The 16,367-nt window shown below is 37.2% G+C and overlaps 2 protein-coding genes across 2 annotated transcripts; one reads left to right on the forward strand and one right to left on the reverse strand.

The window, feature by feature from the left end:
- The first annotated feature begins 3,277 nt into the window (after positions 1 to 3,277).
- LOC116261200 (probable WRKY transcription factor 2) lies at positions 3,278 to 4,803 on the forward strand. Its single transcript, XM_031639842.2, has 3 exons — positions 3,278 to 3,419; positions 3,888 to 4,025; positions 4,321 to 4,803. Exons 2-3 carry the CDS (start codon positions 3,892 to 3,894, stop codon positions 4,553 to 4,555), a joined length of 369 nt encoding a protein of 122 aa, XP_031495702.1. The 5' UTR covers positions 3,278 to 3,419; positions 3,888 to 3,891; the 3' UTR covers positions 4,556 to 4,803.
- Positions 4,804 to 11,073: 6,270 nt separating this feature from the next.
- On the reverse strand, positions 11,074 to 15,207 carry LOC116261179 (probable serine/threonine-protein kinase PBL16). The gene is made up of 6 exons (XM_031639814.2): positions 14,692 to 15,207; positions 13,747 to 14,057; positions 13,524 to 13,659; positions 12,923 to 13,059; positions 12,685 to 12,808; positions 11,074 to 11,759 (listed from the first exon to the last, which is right to left on the reverse strand). The coding sequence occupies exons 1-6, from the start codon at positions 14,753 to 14,755 to the stop codon at positions 11,392 to 11,394; spliced, it is 1,140 nt and encodes a 379-aa protein (XP_031495674.1). The 5' UTR covers positions 14,756 to 15,207; the 3' UTR covers positions 11,074 to 11,391.
- Between the last annotated feature and the right edge of the window lie 1,160 nt (positions 15,208 to 16,367).

Below are 16,367 nucleotides of genomic sequence, written 5' to 3' on the forward strand. Positions count from 1 at the left end.
AACTTCAAAATAAAGGGACCATAAATCGGGTTTGGCACGTACTGCTAAAGGATGGGCAAAGGGCAGGGTACCCGATCCTGATAAGAAAAACTTGTTGGCCCGAGTTGGTGTGAGTTAGAAATTGGCAGTATGATTCATTATATATATATATATATAAGTGGTTGGCAGACACTAGACTGCTACTTGGGTAAGGAATAAAAACCAGACCTCTTAAATTCATGCTAAAAAGTATTTCAAACAAAATATGAACCTGCTAATGTGTTTATAAATACTAGTTTAATGTAAAGCATGCTTTAGTTGAACTCATTTTTGTATAAATAACGGAATTTTATACTATCAAAATTTTGATGTTATAAGAGTCATTCATTTTTTATTATTCAAAAACATTATTTAAGTAAGAAAACAACTAACTTCATATATGCTGCTCATCAAATCACTCTTAAGGTTAGATTGTAAAAATAAATATTTTAATATATATATATATATATATATCCCTCAGGATACGCCAGCAGTTGGCTCACTCAAAAACTCTTGATACAACACCATTAACTTTCTTTAAAACTCTTTGAGTGTCGCTGATGGCTCTCTTAGAAATGATGGCATGCTAGCAGGGGTTTCTGAAACATTAAAATATAAAAGGTTAATTAGAGTTTTAAAAGTTGATAGTTGGACGCAACATGATAACTATGTGGTCCGTGGTTCGGCCGTGGGCAAGGGGTTTGGGCCTGCCCAAGCCCATCTTTGTCAAGCTTTGGGCCCAGCCCGGCCCAATGTCAACTTTAGTTCCCACTGGTAGAGCCACATATGGGCTGCTGTGGGCAACTACTCATGCTAACTAGTGGTCGAGCCAGAAATTTTTGGATATAAGGAATTTTAATAGAAATTCTCATTTTTGAAAGGACACAACGTATATAAATAAGCAAATAATTGTAAGAAATCTATGTAAAAATAAATAAATAAAATTTGTTGTTGGGCTACTGACACCAGCTCTTCAATGTTTTTTTTAATTTTCACAATAACATCATCAATTACTTGCTCCGTTATATGTATGAGTTCCCCTTTGGACGTGAAAATCGGTGAATCCAAAAATTTGTTATAGCTCCGCCATTGACTGCTGCCTACTTCAAAAATAAGGTCGTTGATGATTGAATAAGTTTATCGATCAGATTGAGATTATATTATGGTTAATTTGCAACTGAAGCTTAATTAGGGTGATGATATTAAGACAAGAGGCTTAATGACACAAATCGATGAATATTGGTATATATGAATGTATCAACCTTCCATTTTGCAGCTTCAGCTTCCTCATGGAGTTACCCTTAATTTGTTCTTGTAAGATTAAAGGTTAAAGGGCTGAAGTTGAGAACTAGTAAGATTTACCATTAATTTGTTCTTGCTAAAATCGTCAATGGAGTTACTAATTTCATTGCCACTAAAACGAAGAATTCTTTTGGTTAGATATGTTAGATAAGGTGCATAGAGCATATAGTCCATGATGATCCACGAGCAAAACTACTTAGTCTTCTGGTCACCCCCTTTCAAATCAATGTCACATTTTGTCAACTCTCACATGCCTGTGCTCGTCTGGTAAGTTAAAAGTCTCTTATCAAGACGGCCGCCTTAAATGAATGACCAAACTACCCCTCATAAACCTTTCTCTGGATGGTGCTTCTCATATTGCATTTTTATTAGTTTTACGTTCTACGTACTTTACACAAAATATAATTTTGTTTTGGCATTTTCAGTCGGCCTTGTTACTCCTAAGAACTGGGGTTCGCTAGCATCTATTGTAAAGTCCATCTAAAAATTTTCTTGTTTTTATCCATCTCAAATTTTTCTTGTTTTTTTTTTCTTTGTTTTCTACTTAAGCAGATATATGAGAAATTGGTAGGTGCTGGACCCTTTAGTGTTAAACATGTAAAGAATCATCTTACTTGTTGATCTTTTTTAAGATGGATAGTTAAGAGAAAAAACAAAGGAACAAAAAAAGATAGGATAATTTAGTCATATAATACTAACAATTTTTTTTTTTGTTTTTCTCTAAACTATATATATATATATATATATATATATATATATATATATATATATACATTCTCTGAATAACATATGTCAAGGGCTTGGCTAAAAAAGCACTGATAGCTTTTTGCTCTGCAAGACTGCAACAGGCTACAAAAATGAGAAACAATTTCTCTAGGTTTTCTCTTTCTAAGAGAAGCGTGCATATTGTTAGGTTTTGAAATGTTTCTTACCTATCTTCATGTTTTTCTTGTCAAAAGCTTGTGAAGATAGCAGCCCAGTTGAGAAGACATTTTCAAAGTCAAAATTTTCTCTCTCTCACAGACACACACACACACACACATATATATATATATAAAGTCTAAGGGCTATGACTGTTGGAAGCTTATGCAAGTGGGAAGTTAAAACTGGGCCCTGCATTTTAATGTCCACATTGATGATCAGCTGGGTTTTGACTGGTTCAACGCCATGTTTTCCAACTTACGAATGAAGAAAAGACCTTCATATCGGAATCTGATTTTCCAATTTGCGAATCAAATCTGATCCAAACCGACTTTTACTTTTACCTACTCGCATTGCTACCATCCTAATTTTGGTGTTGCTTGAGGTTCTGAATTCTTTCAGTCTCTCAAGATTGTGAAAAAGGGTGGTGCTGCTATGTATTTTTTACACATGTAAATCCATTCTTTCACTGTAAAACTCTTGCTTTATCCATTTCAATGTGTCACTTATCCTTGCATGTCTCTTATTCGGTTCAAAAGCTTTCGTTAAAGAACATAAGAACAAAAATAAATGTGGTCAACTTGTGCATTTTGCCTTATATCCTCATCGGCAGTCCTCACACATTCTCAGGAATTAGGTTCAGACCTTTAGATTTGTTTCGTCAAACTCTGGCCTCTCCGGCTATCCTTTGTTCCTACGAAGCACAAGGTAACCTGTCCCTGAGCGGGATCTACTTCTCCCTCTTGAAGCCCTCCATGGATTGGTTCCTCCTTCCAAAGATGGATGCTCATCTGGCGCTCATGGCTTCTCATTCTGTGGTGGGTGGCTATGGGACACTTGCAACAACTATGGTAGCAATGCGAGTACGTAAAAGTAAAAGCAAAATTAGGGCCGTGACATCACGTCAAATACGTCACCTGGAAGAAGATAAGCACCAGACGTTTGGTTTTCTCTCTTCCACAGAAAAAAAGGAAAAAGACAATGCATATTTTAAATGATTTAGAGAAAGAGAGGGAGAGTAGGGAGAGGGGGAAGATGCTGGGGCCATTAAATAGAAGCAGCTCGCTAGATATATATGCAACTGCCGCCAGCAGCCTTTTCTCCGTATCTGTTGATCTTCTTTCCCTTGGAAACCACCATGTCTGCCACTCTTCAATCTCCACCGTCGATCGAGCTCAGTATGTCTTCCCGTTCATCTTCTGCGTTTTTCTTCCCTTCTGATTGCTAGATTTTGTGTTACTGTTGCATGCTTTCTCTTGAGGTCTGCTAGAGAGAGCTAGAGCGAGAGACTGCTTGGTTCTGATCTCATGAGGAGAGCTCGGGCTACTTGTGACAAATTTAGAGCCCATGGATGACCACAGTGTTACTCAAGGCAGAAAGATTAGGATAGCCCGTGGTTGTGTCCGAGTGAGAGAGAGGGAGGGATAGAGTTTCTTGCGGTTGTAGAGAAAACCCCAACTAGCTTAGAACCAGTAGAACCCTGAGGATCGATGGTGCAGTATTTGAGCCTCTAAACCAGTTCAAGCTATCCCAAGTTGGTCCTTGTGTGACCACAATGTGTTCAATTTAGCAAGAGAGAAAGAGGTTTTCTGAATTGTTTTTTGTGTTCCTAAAAATAATCGACGCCTTTCTTCTCTTTTTCTCAGGTTGATGATTTGGAAGATCCTCATGAAGAAAGAAGATACGGTAGAGCAGACCATGAATCACAAACATGCCGTTCCAGATGATGGGCACGCATGGAAAAAGTATGGGCAGAAATTCATAAAAGCAGTAGCCATGAACAGGTAACTAAGTTTTTCAGCAAAAAGGAAGACAAGTTTGAAGTTTGAACCAGATGTATAAGAATGCCATCAAAAAGTGAGATAATTGGGGCCTTGTGTGCAATGACTGGCAGTTTTCTGTAACTGACAAACTGCTTGCCTTCTTTAATTCCTTCTTCAATTAGGTCTTCACTTTTAAAACCTTGGGTTTCTGTTGGATACCCAGCTTTCTGAGCTCTTGATTCTTGGAAGCCACAGTGACAAGAAGCTGCCAAATGAATAGCACCCAAGTTTTAAATGACTTTCCGTAATGTGGCAGGAGCTACTTCAGGTGCCAGAAGGCCAACTGTAAGGCCAAGAAGAGAGCAGACTGGAGTACTTCTCAATCATCTGTCGAAGTTCTTTATGATGGAGAACACAACCATCCACCTCCAAATTCTTCAGCTGCCGCTGATGATTCTATCTCTGGCAATCCATCAGCTAGTAGAGTGAACCAGTACAACTTGCTAAACCAAGTCTTTGGAAACGGTTCTCCCTCTGATCCCCAGGCTTAGGTTCATCAGCAAGATGCGCATATGGTTATCCTTCTGATATTTTTTGCCATATAAACATGTAGCTGTTAGTAGTACTTCATAAGAAGACTCCAGAAGGAGAGATATATTACCAGATGTTAGGTTCATAAAGTTAACAACTGGTCTTTCTTTATTTTCGTGAAAAAATTCAAAATTCCTTTCTCCTCTGTAGCGAAGACACTACGTCCATGTTGTAATTCTATTCTATTGTTCGCAAATAATAGACCATATATCACGGTTTTGCTTTTTGATATATCAAAGAAGGAAAATGCAGGAAAAGAAGTCGGTTTCATCATTAATCTAGAAAAAGCAAGTCAAAGGAAAGTTAAAGAGTGTGTCTGCAGGTCTCAAATCCAAGGTGATTTGAGGAAGTTGAAGTTTCATTCTTATTTAGCAAAGGAATAGGAATTATCTTATATATATATATATATATATATATATATATATATATATATATATATATATATATATATATATATATATATATATATATACACACTCTTTATAGTTAGTTAATTAAGTGATTTGAAAAATTAATATGGTTGAACAAACAGTGAGCGGCTAACTACCAGTCTCTCTCACTACTAGATAAAATAAACACCAACACCGCAGCCTTGACCGAGGAGGACAAGATAACCGGCAGCTTTAATAACTCAGATGGGCCCCCAAGAAGCGTGGGACCCAATTCGACAGAGAGGGGTCCCCTGGTCAAAGATGACAATAAATTTTTTTCTGCAATTTAATTTATTCATTTTTGTTATTTTATTAATTATTTAAATTGATTTAAAAGTATTATATATATATATAGTGCCCAATATTGTCACCCGATTTGCTGTATCGGTGTATATACAGCACCGATACCGATACAGTTTGGCAGATCGGACCACCTTTTATTTACATTCCTACAAAAAGCGGTGCCGTCGTTCCGGACCACCTTTTATCTACATCCCTACAAAAAGCGGTGCCGTCGTTCCGGACCACCTTTTATCTACATCCCTACAAAAAGCAGTGCCGTCGTTCCAAGGGCATGTAGGTTTTCTCTTTCAAGTGTGTTGTTGCTCCGACATGCGATGTCCCTTTAGCTAGTAAGTGGCGGGAGCTAAAAAGATTTTTGTATAGAATCATAGTCACAGACATCGTTTTCGGGTTTTAAACGATGAAGTTTTGTTTGGATATAAAAGGACAAAGTTGTTTTCATAAAGAAAACAGAAAAAATTTGAACAATTTGCAAACAATTAATCTTTTGACAAGGAAAAGAAAGGTGGTCAAAACCTTAAAAATAAAATGCAGAGAATGTGAAAATAAAATCTGGCAACTAAAACTAAAAAAGGCATGAAAAACTGAAAAAAGAGATAAACGGGACACGTTTTTTTTAATAAAAAATGCGTTTTTTTTCGAGTTTTATTCTCCTGACTAGTTTGTACCATTTTAAAGATGCTTTTCCTGAATAATACACAGAAATCTCATTCCCAAAAAAAAAAAAAAACCGATGCTAATATTCTCACAGACTTCAGACCCATCTCTCTTTGTACAAGTTTATTGATAGAATCATTCTTAGTAAATTCAAGCCTCTTATGGGTGGCATAGTTTATCAAATTGCACGGTTCATTGACTCAATTCATTAAAGATAGGACGATTCAAGATAATATAATCCTTGCACATGAGATTTTCCACTCTTTAGATAGAAACCAAGCTGCCAGTATGTGTCTTAATCTTGATCCATCCAAAGCTTATGATAGATTAAACTTGTCTTTTCTTTATAATAATCTTGTCCATTTGGCATTCTCTTCTTCATGGATCCATATAGTTATGACATGTATTTTGTCTGCAGAAGCCAACTAACGGTAGAGTAGGTGAATACTTCCCTCTAATTAAAGGAAACTTAGTCAAAGAGATCCCTTGTCACCTACCCTTCTGTGCTTGCAATGGAGATTTTTACTATGCTATTGATATAACAAGATCAAAGTTCCTAATGTGATGTTTGGCAACACATAGTTTACTATTTGGTGACGACATTCTTCATTTTGCTAAAGGTGAGAAAAAAAAAGTTTTATGGAGACTTGGTGTCAATAAAGGTTGTACTGACGTTTTATTACAAACGTCAGTAAAAGTGGTGTCGTTAATCTAGCATACCATGTCACAAGTCATTTAATATTGGACCAGCGTTTTTGCTATCCCTATATATCTACCCTAAAGAATGTTCAACATATGATGGCTGCATTCCTTTAGGATGATAGTGACTCTGACCATGATATTCATTTAATGGCTTCGAGCAGTCTTCGTAGACCCATTGTTGAGAGGAGTGTTAACCTGAAGGACTTAAAAGAGATGAAGATAGTCTAGCATCTCAAGCATTGAGATTGAGGAGGAAGAACACAATCAGAAGTAACCATCTCTCTAACTAAGGGTAACTTCTATCAGATATCCAACCAAACAGCTCCGAAAAAATCAGGTTTGGAAAGAAATTTAATATATGATTAGGAAATCGAATCAGATTCGGATTTAAGAAATGCCATCTGTTCGGGTTCAAATTCCGATATACACAAATACCTTATCAAATTCAAATTCAGATTCTAGTTGGGATTCAGTTTTAAATAAATACAACATATCCAATGCTTTTACACTTTGAAAATCAGCCAGATTCAGTTCAAAATTCAGATTCAGATTCAGGACTTCAGACTATCGTATTCGAATTTGAGTCTGTGAATATCCGCGAAACAAATATAGTTAAGAGTACGTCCGATTCGAATCCGATCCGTTGACATCCCTAACCTTAACAATTATCATAAGTTTCATAGTTTGTAGACGTGTAAGAGAAAATTCAAGGATTCTTTTTGTTCTGTAGAGATGGCAGCGTATCTGTATAAAAACTTGTGTTGAAATATCAAGGATGGCAAAAATGCTAGGTTCTGGATTGAAACTCAGCCGCATGTTATTCTTCTTAAAGTGGCTCGTGGTTGCACCAAAGAATGGATGACAAACTGCATATATTGATACCAAAGCATATTAACATTTCAAAGTTGTGGGCATCGGAACAGAGAAGAATCTGCAGTTAAGAGATCATATTCGTAGCTTTTGACAGAACTTATTTATTTCTAATCATTATGAAGACAAGCATTTTAATTTACAAACAAAAGGCCGTGCCTCGTCAAACTCACATCCTTAGAGGAGCAGTCCTCTTCTTCGCTTCAGCAAAAGGATCATCATTGCAACTAAAATACTCAATCTAACTCCATCTGTCTGTGTGGGCAATCTCTTGTTCATACCTGTGTGTAGGATTTCTAAAATGAAACGATCCAGGCATCCTGAAGAGTTAATTCGGGATTAAAACTTTTGGCTTTACTGTCCGGTGGACTAAGGCTGGGCACCAGGCCGGGCTGCCACCATGTACCTGGTACCCGACCCGTCTCAGGCTCGGCCCCAGGAAAAAGGAACCCGGGCCGTCCTGACTCGTTATCAATGGGAATTCCCTGTTTGTTTCTTCGGAAAAGGATTTTGTACATTGACGGTCACAAGCTTCTAGTCAGTTAACAAATTTTCATTTGGCCTTAAGGCAGTAATCTAAGTCTTGTGAAGCTGTCATATATAATTGGACTTAAGTCTACTTAGGTCTAACCTGTGAATTTAAGGTTTTAGATTGAGTTTCATGGGGCATACGCCGCACCCAGAACCCAACGTATCTCTGCTCTTGGTTGATGGTACATTTAACAATGGTTTATGGTGCTTTCAGTGGTCGACAGAAGCAGAGCCACATACTGGCTGCCCACACCAGCCATTCAATGTTTCTTTATTTTCGTAATTTGAAATATTTGTTCTGTAATATACATACTGCACCTAGATATAAAAATATGTGAATGAGTGTCCATCCAAAAATTTTTTCTAACTACACCACTGATAATGAACTTTTTAATTTTTAGCTATCCGACAACATCCACCATCCAAAAAATTTAGATCCTTTTATTTATCTAAGTTTGAGAGGACCAGATTGTGGCCCCTACCAGCCCATGTTGGCTCTGCCTCTGCATGTATGCATGTAAGCTGTCGGCCTTCGGCTTGAGTTTGATTTGAGTACCACCTGAGCACTATACACCTGGATTTCTACATCTCTACCGTTCCTTCTCGAATAGCCTAGTGGGCGATTCACCAAGCTTTTCCCTAAATCCGATACTCCTTTTTGTAAAATTAATAACCAGAAATAATTCTGCAATCTTTTCGTCTTCTTGGCTCGAAACATTGAATAACTAAATTGTTTTAGATATCTCCACGATGGGAATTTCAATTATTTTTTTGTCCTTATTTGAGCCCCAGGATATTTGGGGTCACCGGGACCTGTTTGGTAAGTATTGTTGGGAACAATGGTAAGTGTATTCATTGTGTCGTTCATTGTCTCACATGTTAAAGGGGTATAGCATAGCTGGTCGAGCATGAAGAACACGTTGGGTGTACCTCTTGTTCGTTTTGATTCCCATAACCCTACTCTCCTAATGGCATTGGGAGCTGGGCTAAGGAGTTCTATTCAGTAGTTTTAGGACGGTACCAAACCCATGATACCCCCATTGTTTGATCATTTTGTTGGTCAATTTGGTCATATTTCCTAAGGTTTCTGAATGTAAACATGTTTGGATCCTTATATTTTACTTATTAAGGGGCAAGCTATCTTTGAGACTACAAGTAGATTTTTAGAGCTAATGTGATTCTAGAGGTTCACAAGTATCGGATCAGTTTTGAGGTCTATGTAACTCACTTTGGGACACCTGTCTAGCCAGCATAAAAATTGCCATGTGGAGACGTTCATATTGTTCCAAAGCTTAGTAATGTAATGATGTGATACTTCATGTTTGTGTATATCAATAAGATTTTAGACTTCCAAAATCTTAGAGATTTTGTATATTTGGATTTTATCCTTATAAAATTATATTTGCAAATCAAAATAAATTAATCTACAAACAAATTTCACATGTTTTGAGTCAAGCAGATTGAGCCCATATGGTTAAGAACCAAAAAAATAAAGAAAAGGTGTTTTGCAGATTGCAATTGCAGAAAATGGTGCGAGTGCATTGCGCCCGATAGGTCCATCGATTGAACTTTTTCTAGCCACTGGGTCAAGCTGGGCTCAGTCGGAAAATATATACTGTGTTTATAACATATGTTCTTATAATATATGATTTATAAACATTACGTTTTTGTTCTATCAAATGGGACGTGGTTATGGATATTATTCTTAGATCCCATAAAAATTCAACATAATAATGCAGTGTTTCTTGGAATAAAAACATTGAATTTTCAAAACATGAAAATGTGTTCCTTGTAGAAATAACAAACATTGCATTTTTAAAACATGAACATGCATTACAAGAACATAACATTCTTCTTACCAAACACTAAGACTTCTTAGTGGATGAGCAGATCACTTTGACCTAGTTGGATTCCTTCTTCCAGAGGGTGTTCCTTGGCTTTGACAAATGTTTAAATGTACCAGTAGAACACTCTGTCTTTGATAGTACAGTGCAAAAATTGTACTCGCAATCCATATTTTAGTCAACTTTTTATCCTTTTTTTTTTTAATCCCAATACCATTTCTTCTGAAAATCTCAGTCTCACCTACTGAGGTAGGGTAGGAGCCAAAGGAAAAAAAAATGAAATTAGGTGACAAGTTGTCCTAGATAAGGCATATTGGACAAAATGTCCTTTGACACCCCATTTCAGCATCTCAAACAACTGATTAGACTTTAACTTGGCAACCTATGGGTGTCTTGGGCTGTCTCATGCTAAGTCACACGGGCAGCACCGATGCGGGTGCGGGTGCAGCACAACACAACACTCAACTTGGTCAAACCGAATCGAGTGCTGCTGACCATGCCTGTTGTTCTTTTCTCTTGTTTTTTATTTTTATTTTTTTCCCTTTTCCTAGCTTTCATTCTTTTTTTTTTCATACCCGTTGTTCTTTCTCTTTTTTTTATTTTTTTTCTCTTTTCCTATCTTTCTTTCTTTTTTTTTCCTCCTCTCACCCTTTATCTTATTTAATAAAACTTTGAATTTGTATGAAACTAAGATAACATTGATAAAAAAAAGTTTAAAAATATAGACAAATAAAATTACTTATATAACAAATAACATATATATATAATATAATATATAATATATATATATATATGTGTGTGTGTGTGTTCTCGCCACACCCGTATCTCATCTTTTTTGGAACTTGCCGCATCCTGCACTAGCACCGGAAACCCGCACCCTACACCCATGTGACATAGGTCTCATGAGCTCCACCCATTTCACATGGCTAGGGTAAGTGGCTCGTAGATGGCCGGTTGTTCGTTTGAGTGACATGGGCATCAAGTGCAAGCCTATGCAGCCTAGGAAAAGGGGAGGAAGCCCTGGACCTTCATCAAAAGTTAACAAAAATAATGAATAAATAAAAAAAAGACTAGCATGTCACCAGATCCACTCCCTCCGTATACTTCAAACACTGAGATAAAAAGAATTTCGTATTTCAATATTGACTTTCCAAACAAAGATATAAGCAAGGAATCAAACAATTTAGTTTGTATGCTGCAAACATAGACACTCATTCCTAACTCAATAAAGAACACCGCAGAACCTTGCACTCTGACCCATTCCCATGGTGTTGCCCTCTTCAAATGGTGCAGCCAATGTTCGTATGGCATTGTCTCTTTCAAGGAGCAGGTACCTTGGAGTTGTTGTAATCAGTAAAGAAGCAAAATAGAGCACTAATGGAGGATGTCAGGTTCTCCACTCTGAGGCCAACATTTCTATGTAAGTACCAACTTTGCATTAGATATCATTAGATCTTTCTAATGAGCAGCTAACATTGGCAGTTCATCAGATCTTTTAGAAGGATAATCTGGAATCTCCACTGTCACTTGCAGTGGCTCTAAGGAATCAACCACATCCCTCATCAATGGCCGCGCCTTTGGGTTCTGGTTCAGACAGTGGTAGGCCAGAATTGCTGCCTTATGCACACTCCTGACTGGGTAGTCCCCTCCTAATCTTGGGTCTATGATCCCCAGAAGACGCCTTCTCTCTCTCAAGAGCGGCCGGGCCCAATCAGCTAAACTCTGTTCTCTGCTAGGCCGGCTCTTGTCGACCGACCGTCGACCAGTGAGCAATTCCAGCAGAACAACACCATAGCTATAAACATCACTTCCGGCAGTAAGATGACCTACTCAAGATGTGGCTTTGTCAGTTTTGGTTCTTAGTGCATGTTATTGTAGAAGTGAAACCAGGCAGCATCACCAAGGGAACTACAGAAAAAAAAAAACGAAGTAGATTCCAAGACTAAAACTACAAAGTATTTCGACAAAGAAACGTTTAACAAGATTGCCGATTGACATAAGCATGTCTGACTATCCTCTTACTGTAACATATAAAGAAGATGTGACATGGTATAGCATGTGCCTGGAAACAGAATTTATAACATAAAGCAGTTCATCTATGACAGAAGCAAAGCTAAAGTTCAAGTTTTAGACTTTTAGTCACCATCCGGTTTGAGACCAATTTCAAGCTTTTGAATTGAGGCCAAGACTTGGGAGAGAAAATGGCAGGGTTGGGACTTGATCCTGGGTCTTCAACTTGACATCCTTCATATTCCTTTCCTGTTACCTACTCATCACTTGTGTCCAAAACATCCGATGCAGAAGAAAACGCCAGAGTGACATTTTACTTCCAGTATTACAACTTGTTGAATTCCATGTTTATTTGAGTGTATTTTTATGTTTTTCTGTCATTAAGGAGGCCATAGACAAACTATTTTATTGGAATTATATCAGAGAGAAGGACAGATGGCAGGAGATGCAGCCCGGATTTTATGGTAGCATCAAAAAATGCAATCACACCCAGAAGAATATTGAACTTGTTGGAACTTAGGTTAGCAACCTCTATTGAGCTCATTTGTTCAGACCCAAAAATAGATTAGCTGTAGGTAGATCAAAGCTACCATGATGTCTCAGCTACATTACAGAAGGTTTGCAGAACAATGAAACAATTTCACCAAACCTGTCATCAAAGTTAATGGCATATCCTAAGTCATGAAGCATAAAAAGAGGAAAAAGTGCCATTAAAGTTGATAACTAATGGTATAAGAATACCTGTCCTCACGTATTCGGGAGCAGCATAACCATAAGTGCCCATTACTCGAGTAGAAACATGCGATTTATCACCAACTGGTCCATCTTTCGCAAGTCCGAAGTCTGACAACTTTGCATTGTATTCCTGAAGCACCATCACTTTTATGGATGTCATTACGGCTCACAGGAAACAACAGGAACCTCCTTGTTCAAAAGTTTTTATAAAAGAACACTAAAACAGAACGTGCAAAGCACTGACCATGTCCAGCAAGATATTTGATGTCTTAAAATCGCGATATATAACTGGTTTTTCGGATTCATGGAGGAAGGCAAGACCTCTTGCGGCTCCCAAAGCGATCTTCATCCTGGCTGCCCAGGAAAGCGGAACCAAAAACCCTGCAGTAATGACAGAAGCGATCAGATTAGGTGTAAGAAATTCTACTTGCAGTAAATCCAGCAGTTTGTGTGTAGAAACGTTAGAAAGGAAATCGTCGGTGATCACAAGAGCTAGAAATGGTAGGTGAAGGTGTTATATGGTCATCATAACAAATATTCTGTAATAGGAGTGCTCAGGAACATGTAATTATTCGTGGCTACATCAACAGAAGCTGGTATTTCTGTAGTTCTGAAGAAAAATAATCCCATCTACTTGGTCTGCTAAACTATCGCCACCATAAGGAATTAGAAGATAATCATGTTGGCTGGTGATCAGGTAACAATATGGATCGAGCAGAGACTATGTCCTGTAAAGGGAATTTCTCTTCCTAGTTTAAGTTCAGAATTTCAGCTTTTACAGAAAGAACATCCTAATTCTGCGCAACAAATTGAGATAAAAGAGCTAGACAAATGATGGCAATTACTTGAAAATAAGATATTTTCGACACTTCCACGAGCCATGTACTCATAAATCAATACCCTGTGATCGTCCTCACAGCAGTAGCCAATAAGTTTCACCAAATTTGGGTGTGAAAACTGCCCCAGAAATATGACCTCTGCCTGCAACTCAAAAGGAAATCTGCACTTCAATACACTTAGAGAGCATAGGCAGACTTGGAAGATGAAAAAAATAGCATAAAAACGTACCAGCCATTCTCTATGGCCTTGAAAACTTTTCTCCCCATCATGAACCTTCACAGCAACATCCAGTGGCTCAAGCCCCTCCCTCATGCCTTTCGGGATAGATCCTCTGTACACACTCCCAAATCCTCCTTCACCCAAAACCCGATCTCGCTTAAAATTTGCAGTGATATTCTTCAGCTCAATGAATGTGAACACAATCAAAGGGTTAGCCGCTGAGTTTTTACGCAAATCTTCAACTTCTTTGGGATTGGTTGGGTATTTCTCGTCATCCTTCTCACCTGTCACCTGTGGTGAACTCTGTATTGTTGGAGATTCTGCAAACAGGAAGGTTCTTCAAGTTACTTGAGGCAGATGTGTATTATACAAAGAAAAAGGCAATCATAAACCCTCATTTTCCCTCTGACACGGTATAATTTCAAAGCTCAAAACTTGCATCCACTACCAGGGTCAGATCTTAGTTCTTTCTTCTTTTCAAGAGCTATACATAACTGAATTTTGTTCAAAAACGAGCGACAACGCTGCTGCAACTTAATTAACCAAAGGAGAAAGCAAAGACTGGTTAAGGAGCTAGGTATGACGATAGGACAGGCATGAGAAAAAGAGGTCTGGAGCTCACAAGGATTGCAGAAGAGGAAAAGAGGAAAGGTCACTAGAACAACTGAAACTTTCAACTTGTTTCATTAAAAGGTATATTGGAAAAAAACCAACTAAGAGAAAGGAAAAGCCGGAAAATAAAAACTAAAAAACCGAATTCAAGCGGATTAGAACGAAAAGGGAGGAAAAAGATCCGAAGGAAAAAAAGGACCAGAAAGACTGAAATTCTAACTTGTCACAGTCCAACGCATATTAGACAAAACCAACTGCCAAAAACATCAGAAAAGAACAAAAAAATCAAAATCAAACTAAAACCAGAAAGAGAAAAAAGGAAGAACAAGAAGAATAGCTCACCTGATTTTGGCTTAGAAGGTGCACCCCAAAGATAAGAATTCAACCCAGAAAAACAGTTTCCCATCAAGAAAGAGAAAGAAAAAAGAAAAAAAAACACCGAACACTCTCAAGAACTCGTTACAGATCCTCACTCCCCCAGTTCCTGTTTTTCCTTTGCTTTTGGTGAATACTTCAACCCCACCAACGTCGTCTTTTACACCAAGCATGCAATTCTTTCTCCTCAACTGAAGTCACGAGCCATCAGGAGAACACCACTTGTATAACTCACTAAAGGACTCTGAGACAGTGCGTTTGCGTTTCGTATCTAGTAGGAAATAATGATGGTGGCAATGGATATGCGTCATATATTCACAAGACCGCGAGGAATCAAAAGCCTCCGCTGATCTTCGTTCAATATCAGTACCGACGTCAAAAGTAGTAGAAGATAAATGACTTGTAAAGGAAAGAAGAAGGAAAAGGAATAGAGAGAGATTGTCTTCCGTAGAACAATTTTCTACGGCAAATTTTGAATGTTTCAACCTTCTTCATTTGCAGATCTGACTTTAAAATTGAAGTTTTGCTTTTCCTAATGAGCTTTTTGGGATTCTTCATGGGAAAATTGCATTTTTTGGATAAAAGAAATTAATGAATCTTGATATTAATGTTTTATATCTCTGGTCATCGCGGAGGAGAGACATCGAGTCCTATAATTAGGAATCGCGTCGGGAGATCCAACTAGCATTTGGGTCGAGATTCTGGTCACTGCCAATTATATGAATTGCTATTTGGATTAAGACCTAGGATTCAAATTATTATATTTGTATAATTCATAAAATAAATTGATTAAGTAAATATAAAGATCATGTAAACTGATTATAAGGAGTTAAATGAGTTTGAATGATAGTTCATAAAATGTCACATACAAAATTACCATTTAGAAAAGTGAATAATACGTATTTTTGAACTTTGAAAAATTAATTTACATGTCACCCGATGTAAGTTCTTAGATAATTTACAAGTGTTTTATACATAACAGCTTAAAGTATGTGATTTGTTTATTAACTTAGTTGGTGGTTCATAAAATATACAAAATTCATTTTTAAAAAACTGAATTATACTTTTGTCGTCTGTATTTTTAGAAAAAAAATATAAATGACAACAATGAAGCATCAACAAAGTTGTTCAAAAGCTCACAATCAGTTTACATAGGTTAAAATTTGCTAAGGTCGTGTTTTCTTAATAAGTAGACTAGATAAATATCAAACTATGTAATTCCTAACTTGTGCAATAGTTTATAAAATATTATGCGCAACTTTCTTTTTCTATAAACAAATTATAGCTGGTGCTTTCACTTTCAAATGTAATTTTACATGTGAAACATTAGAAATCGCACATCATTCAAATTTGATGGAAATTCACAGGTCACAATTAATCTATATACTCCATATTTCTACTATTTTTTTAAACTTTTTTACCACCCACAAGAAAAGATCTCTCAACTCGGAAGGCATGCATGCTTAAGACTAAGATGCTTAAGTTGGTTTTGAAATCAAATTGTGCTCTGAGGGATTCAAAAAAACTGGGCCGGATCACATCAATTTAGTTTCATTTGTTAATGAAGCAATTAAAAATTGAATGTATATATACATATATAAGAAAATTAAACAATGATTTTACCTTTTTAGAGTCACCCAGCT

Source organism: Nymphaea colorata, chromosome 1 (assembly GCF_008831285.2).
Source record: "Nymphaea colorata isolate Beijing-Zhang1983 chromosome 1, ASM883128v2, whole genome shotgun sequence".
Lineage (NCBI taxonomy): Eukaryota > Viridiplantae > Streptophyta > Magnoliopsida > Nymphaeales > Nymphaeaceae > Nymphaea > Nymphaea colorata.

Coding starts and splice junctions, on each gene's coding strand:
- LOC116261179 (XM_031639814.2), bottom strand. CDS start 14,755: ATGGGAAACTGTTTTTCTGGGTTGAATTCTTATCTTTGGGGTGCACCT. Junction 13,060..13,523: donor CGAAAATATCTTATTTTCAA/GTAATTGCCATC, acceptor TCATTACTGCAG/GGTTTTTGGTTCCGCTTTCC. Junction 11,760..12,684: donor TCCCGAATACGTGAGGACAG/GTATTCTTATAC, acceptor CATCTTGAGTAG/GTCATCTTACTGCCGGAAGT.
- LOC116261200 (XM_031639842.2), top strand. CDS start 3,892: ATGATTTGGAAGATCCTCATGAAGAAAGAAGATACGGTAGAGCAGACC. Junction 4,026..4,320: donor AAAGCAGTAGCCATGAACAG/GTAACTAAGTTT, acceptor GTAATGTGGCAG/GAGCTACTTCAGGTGCCAGA.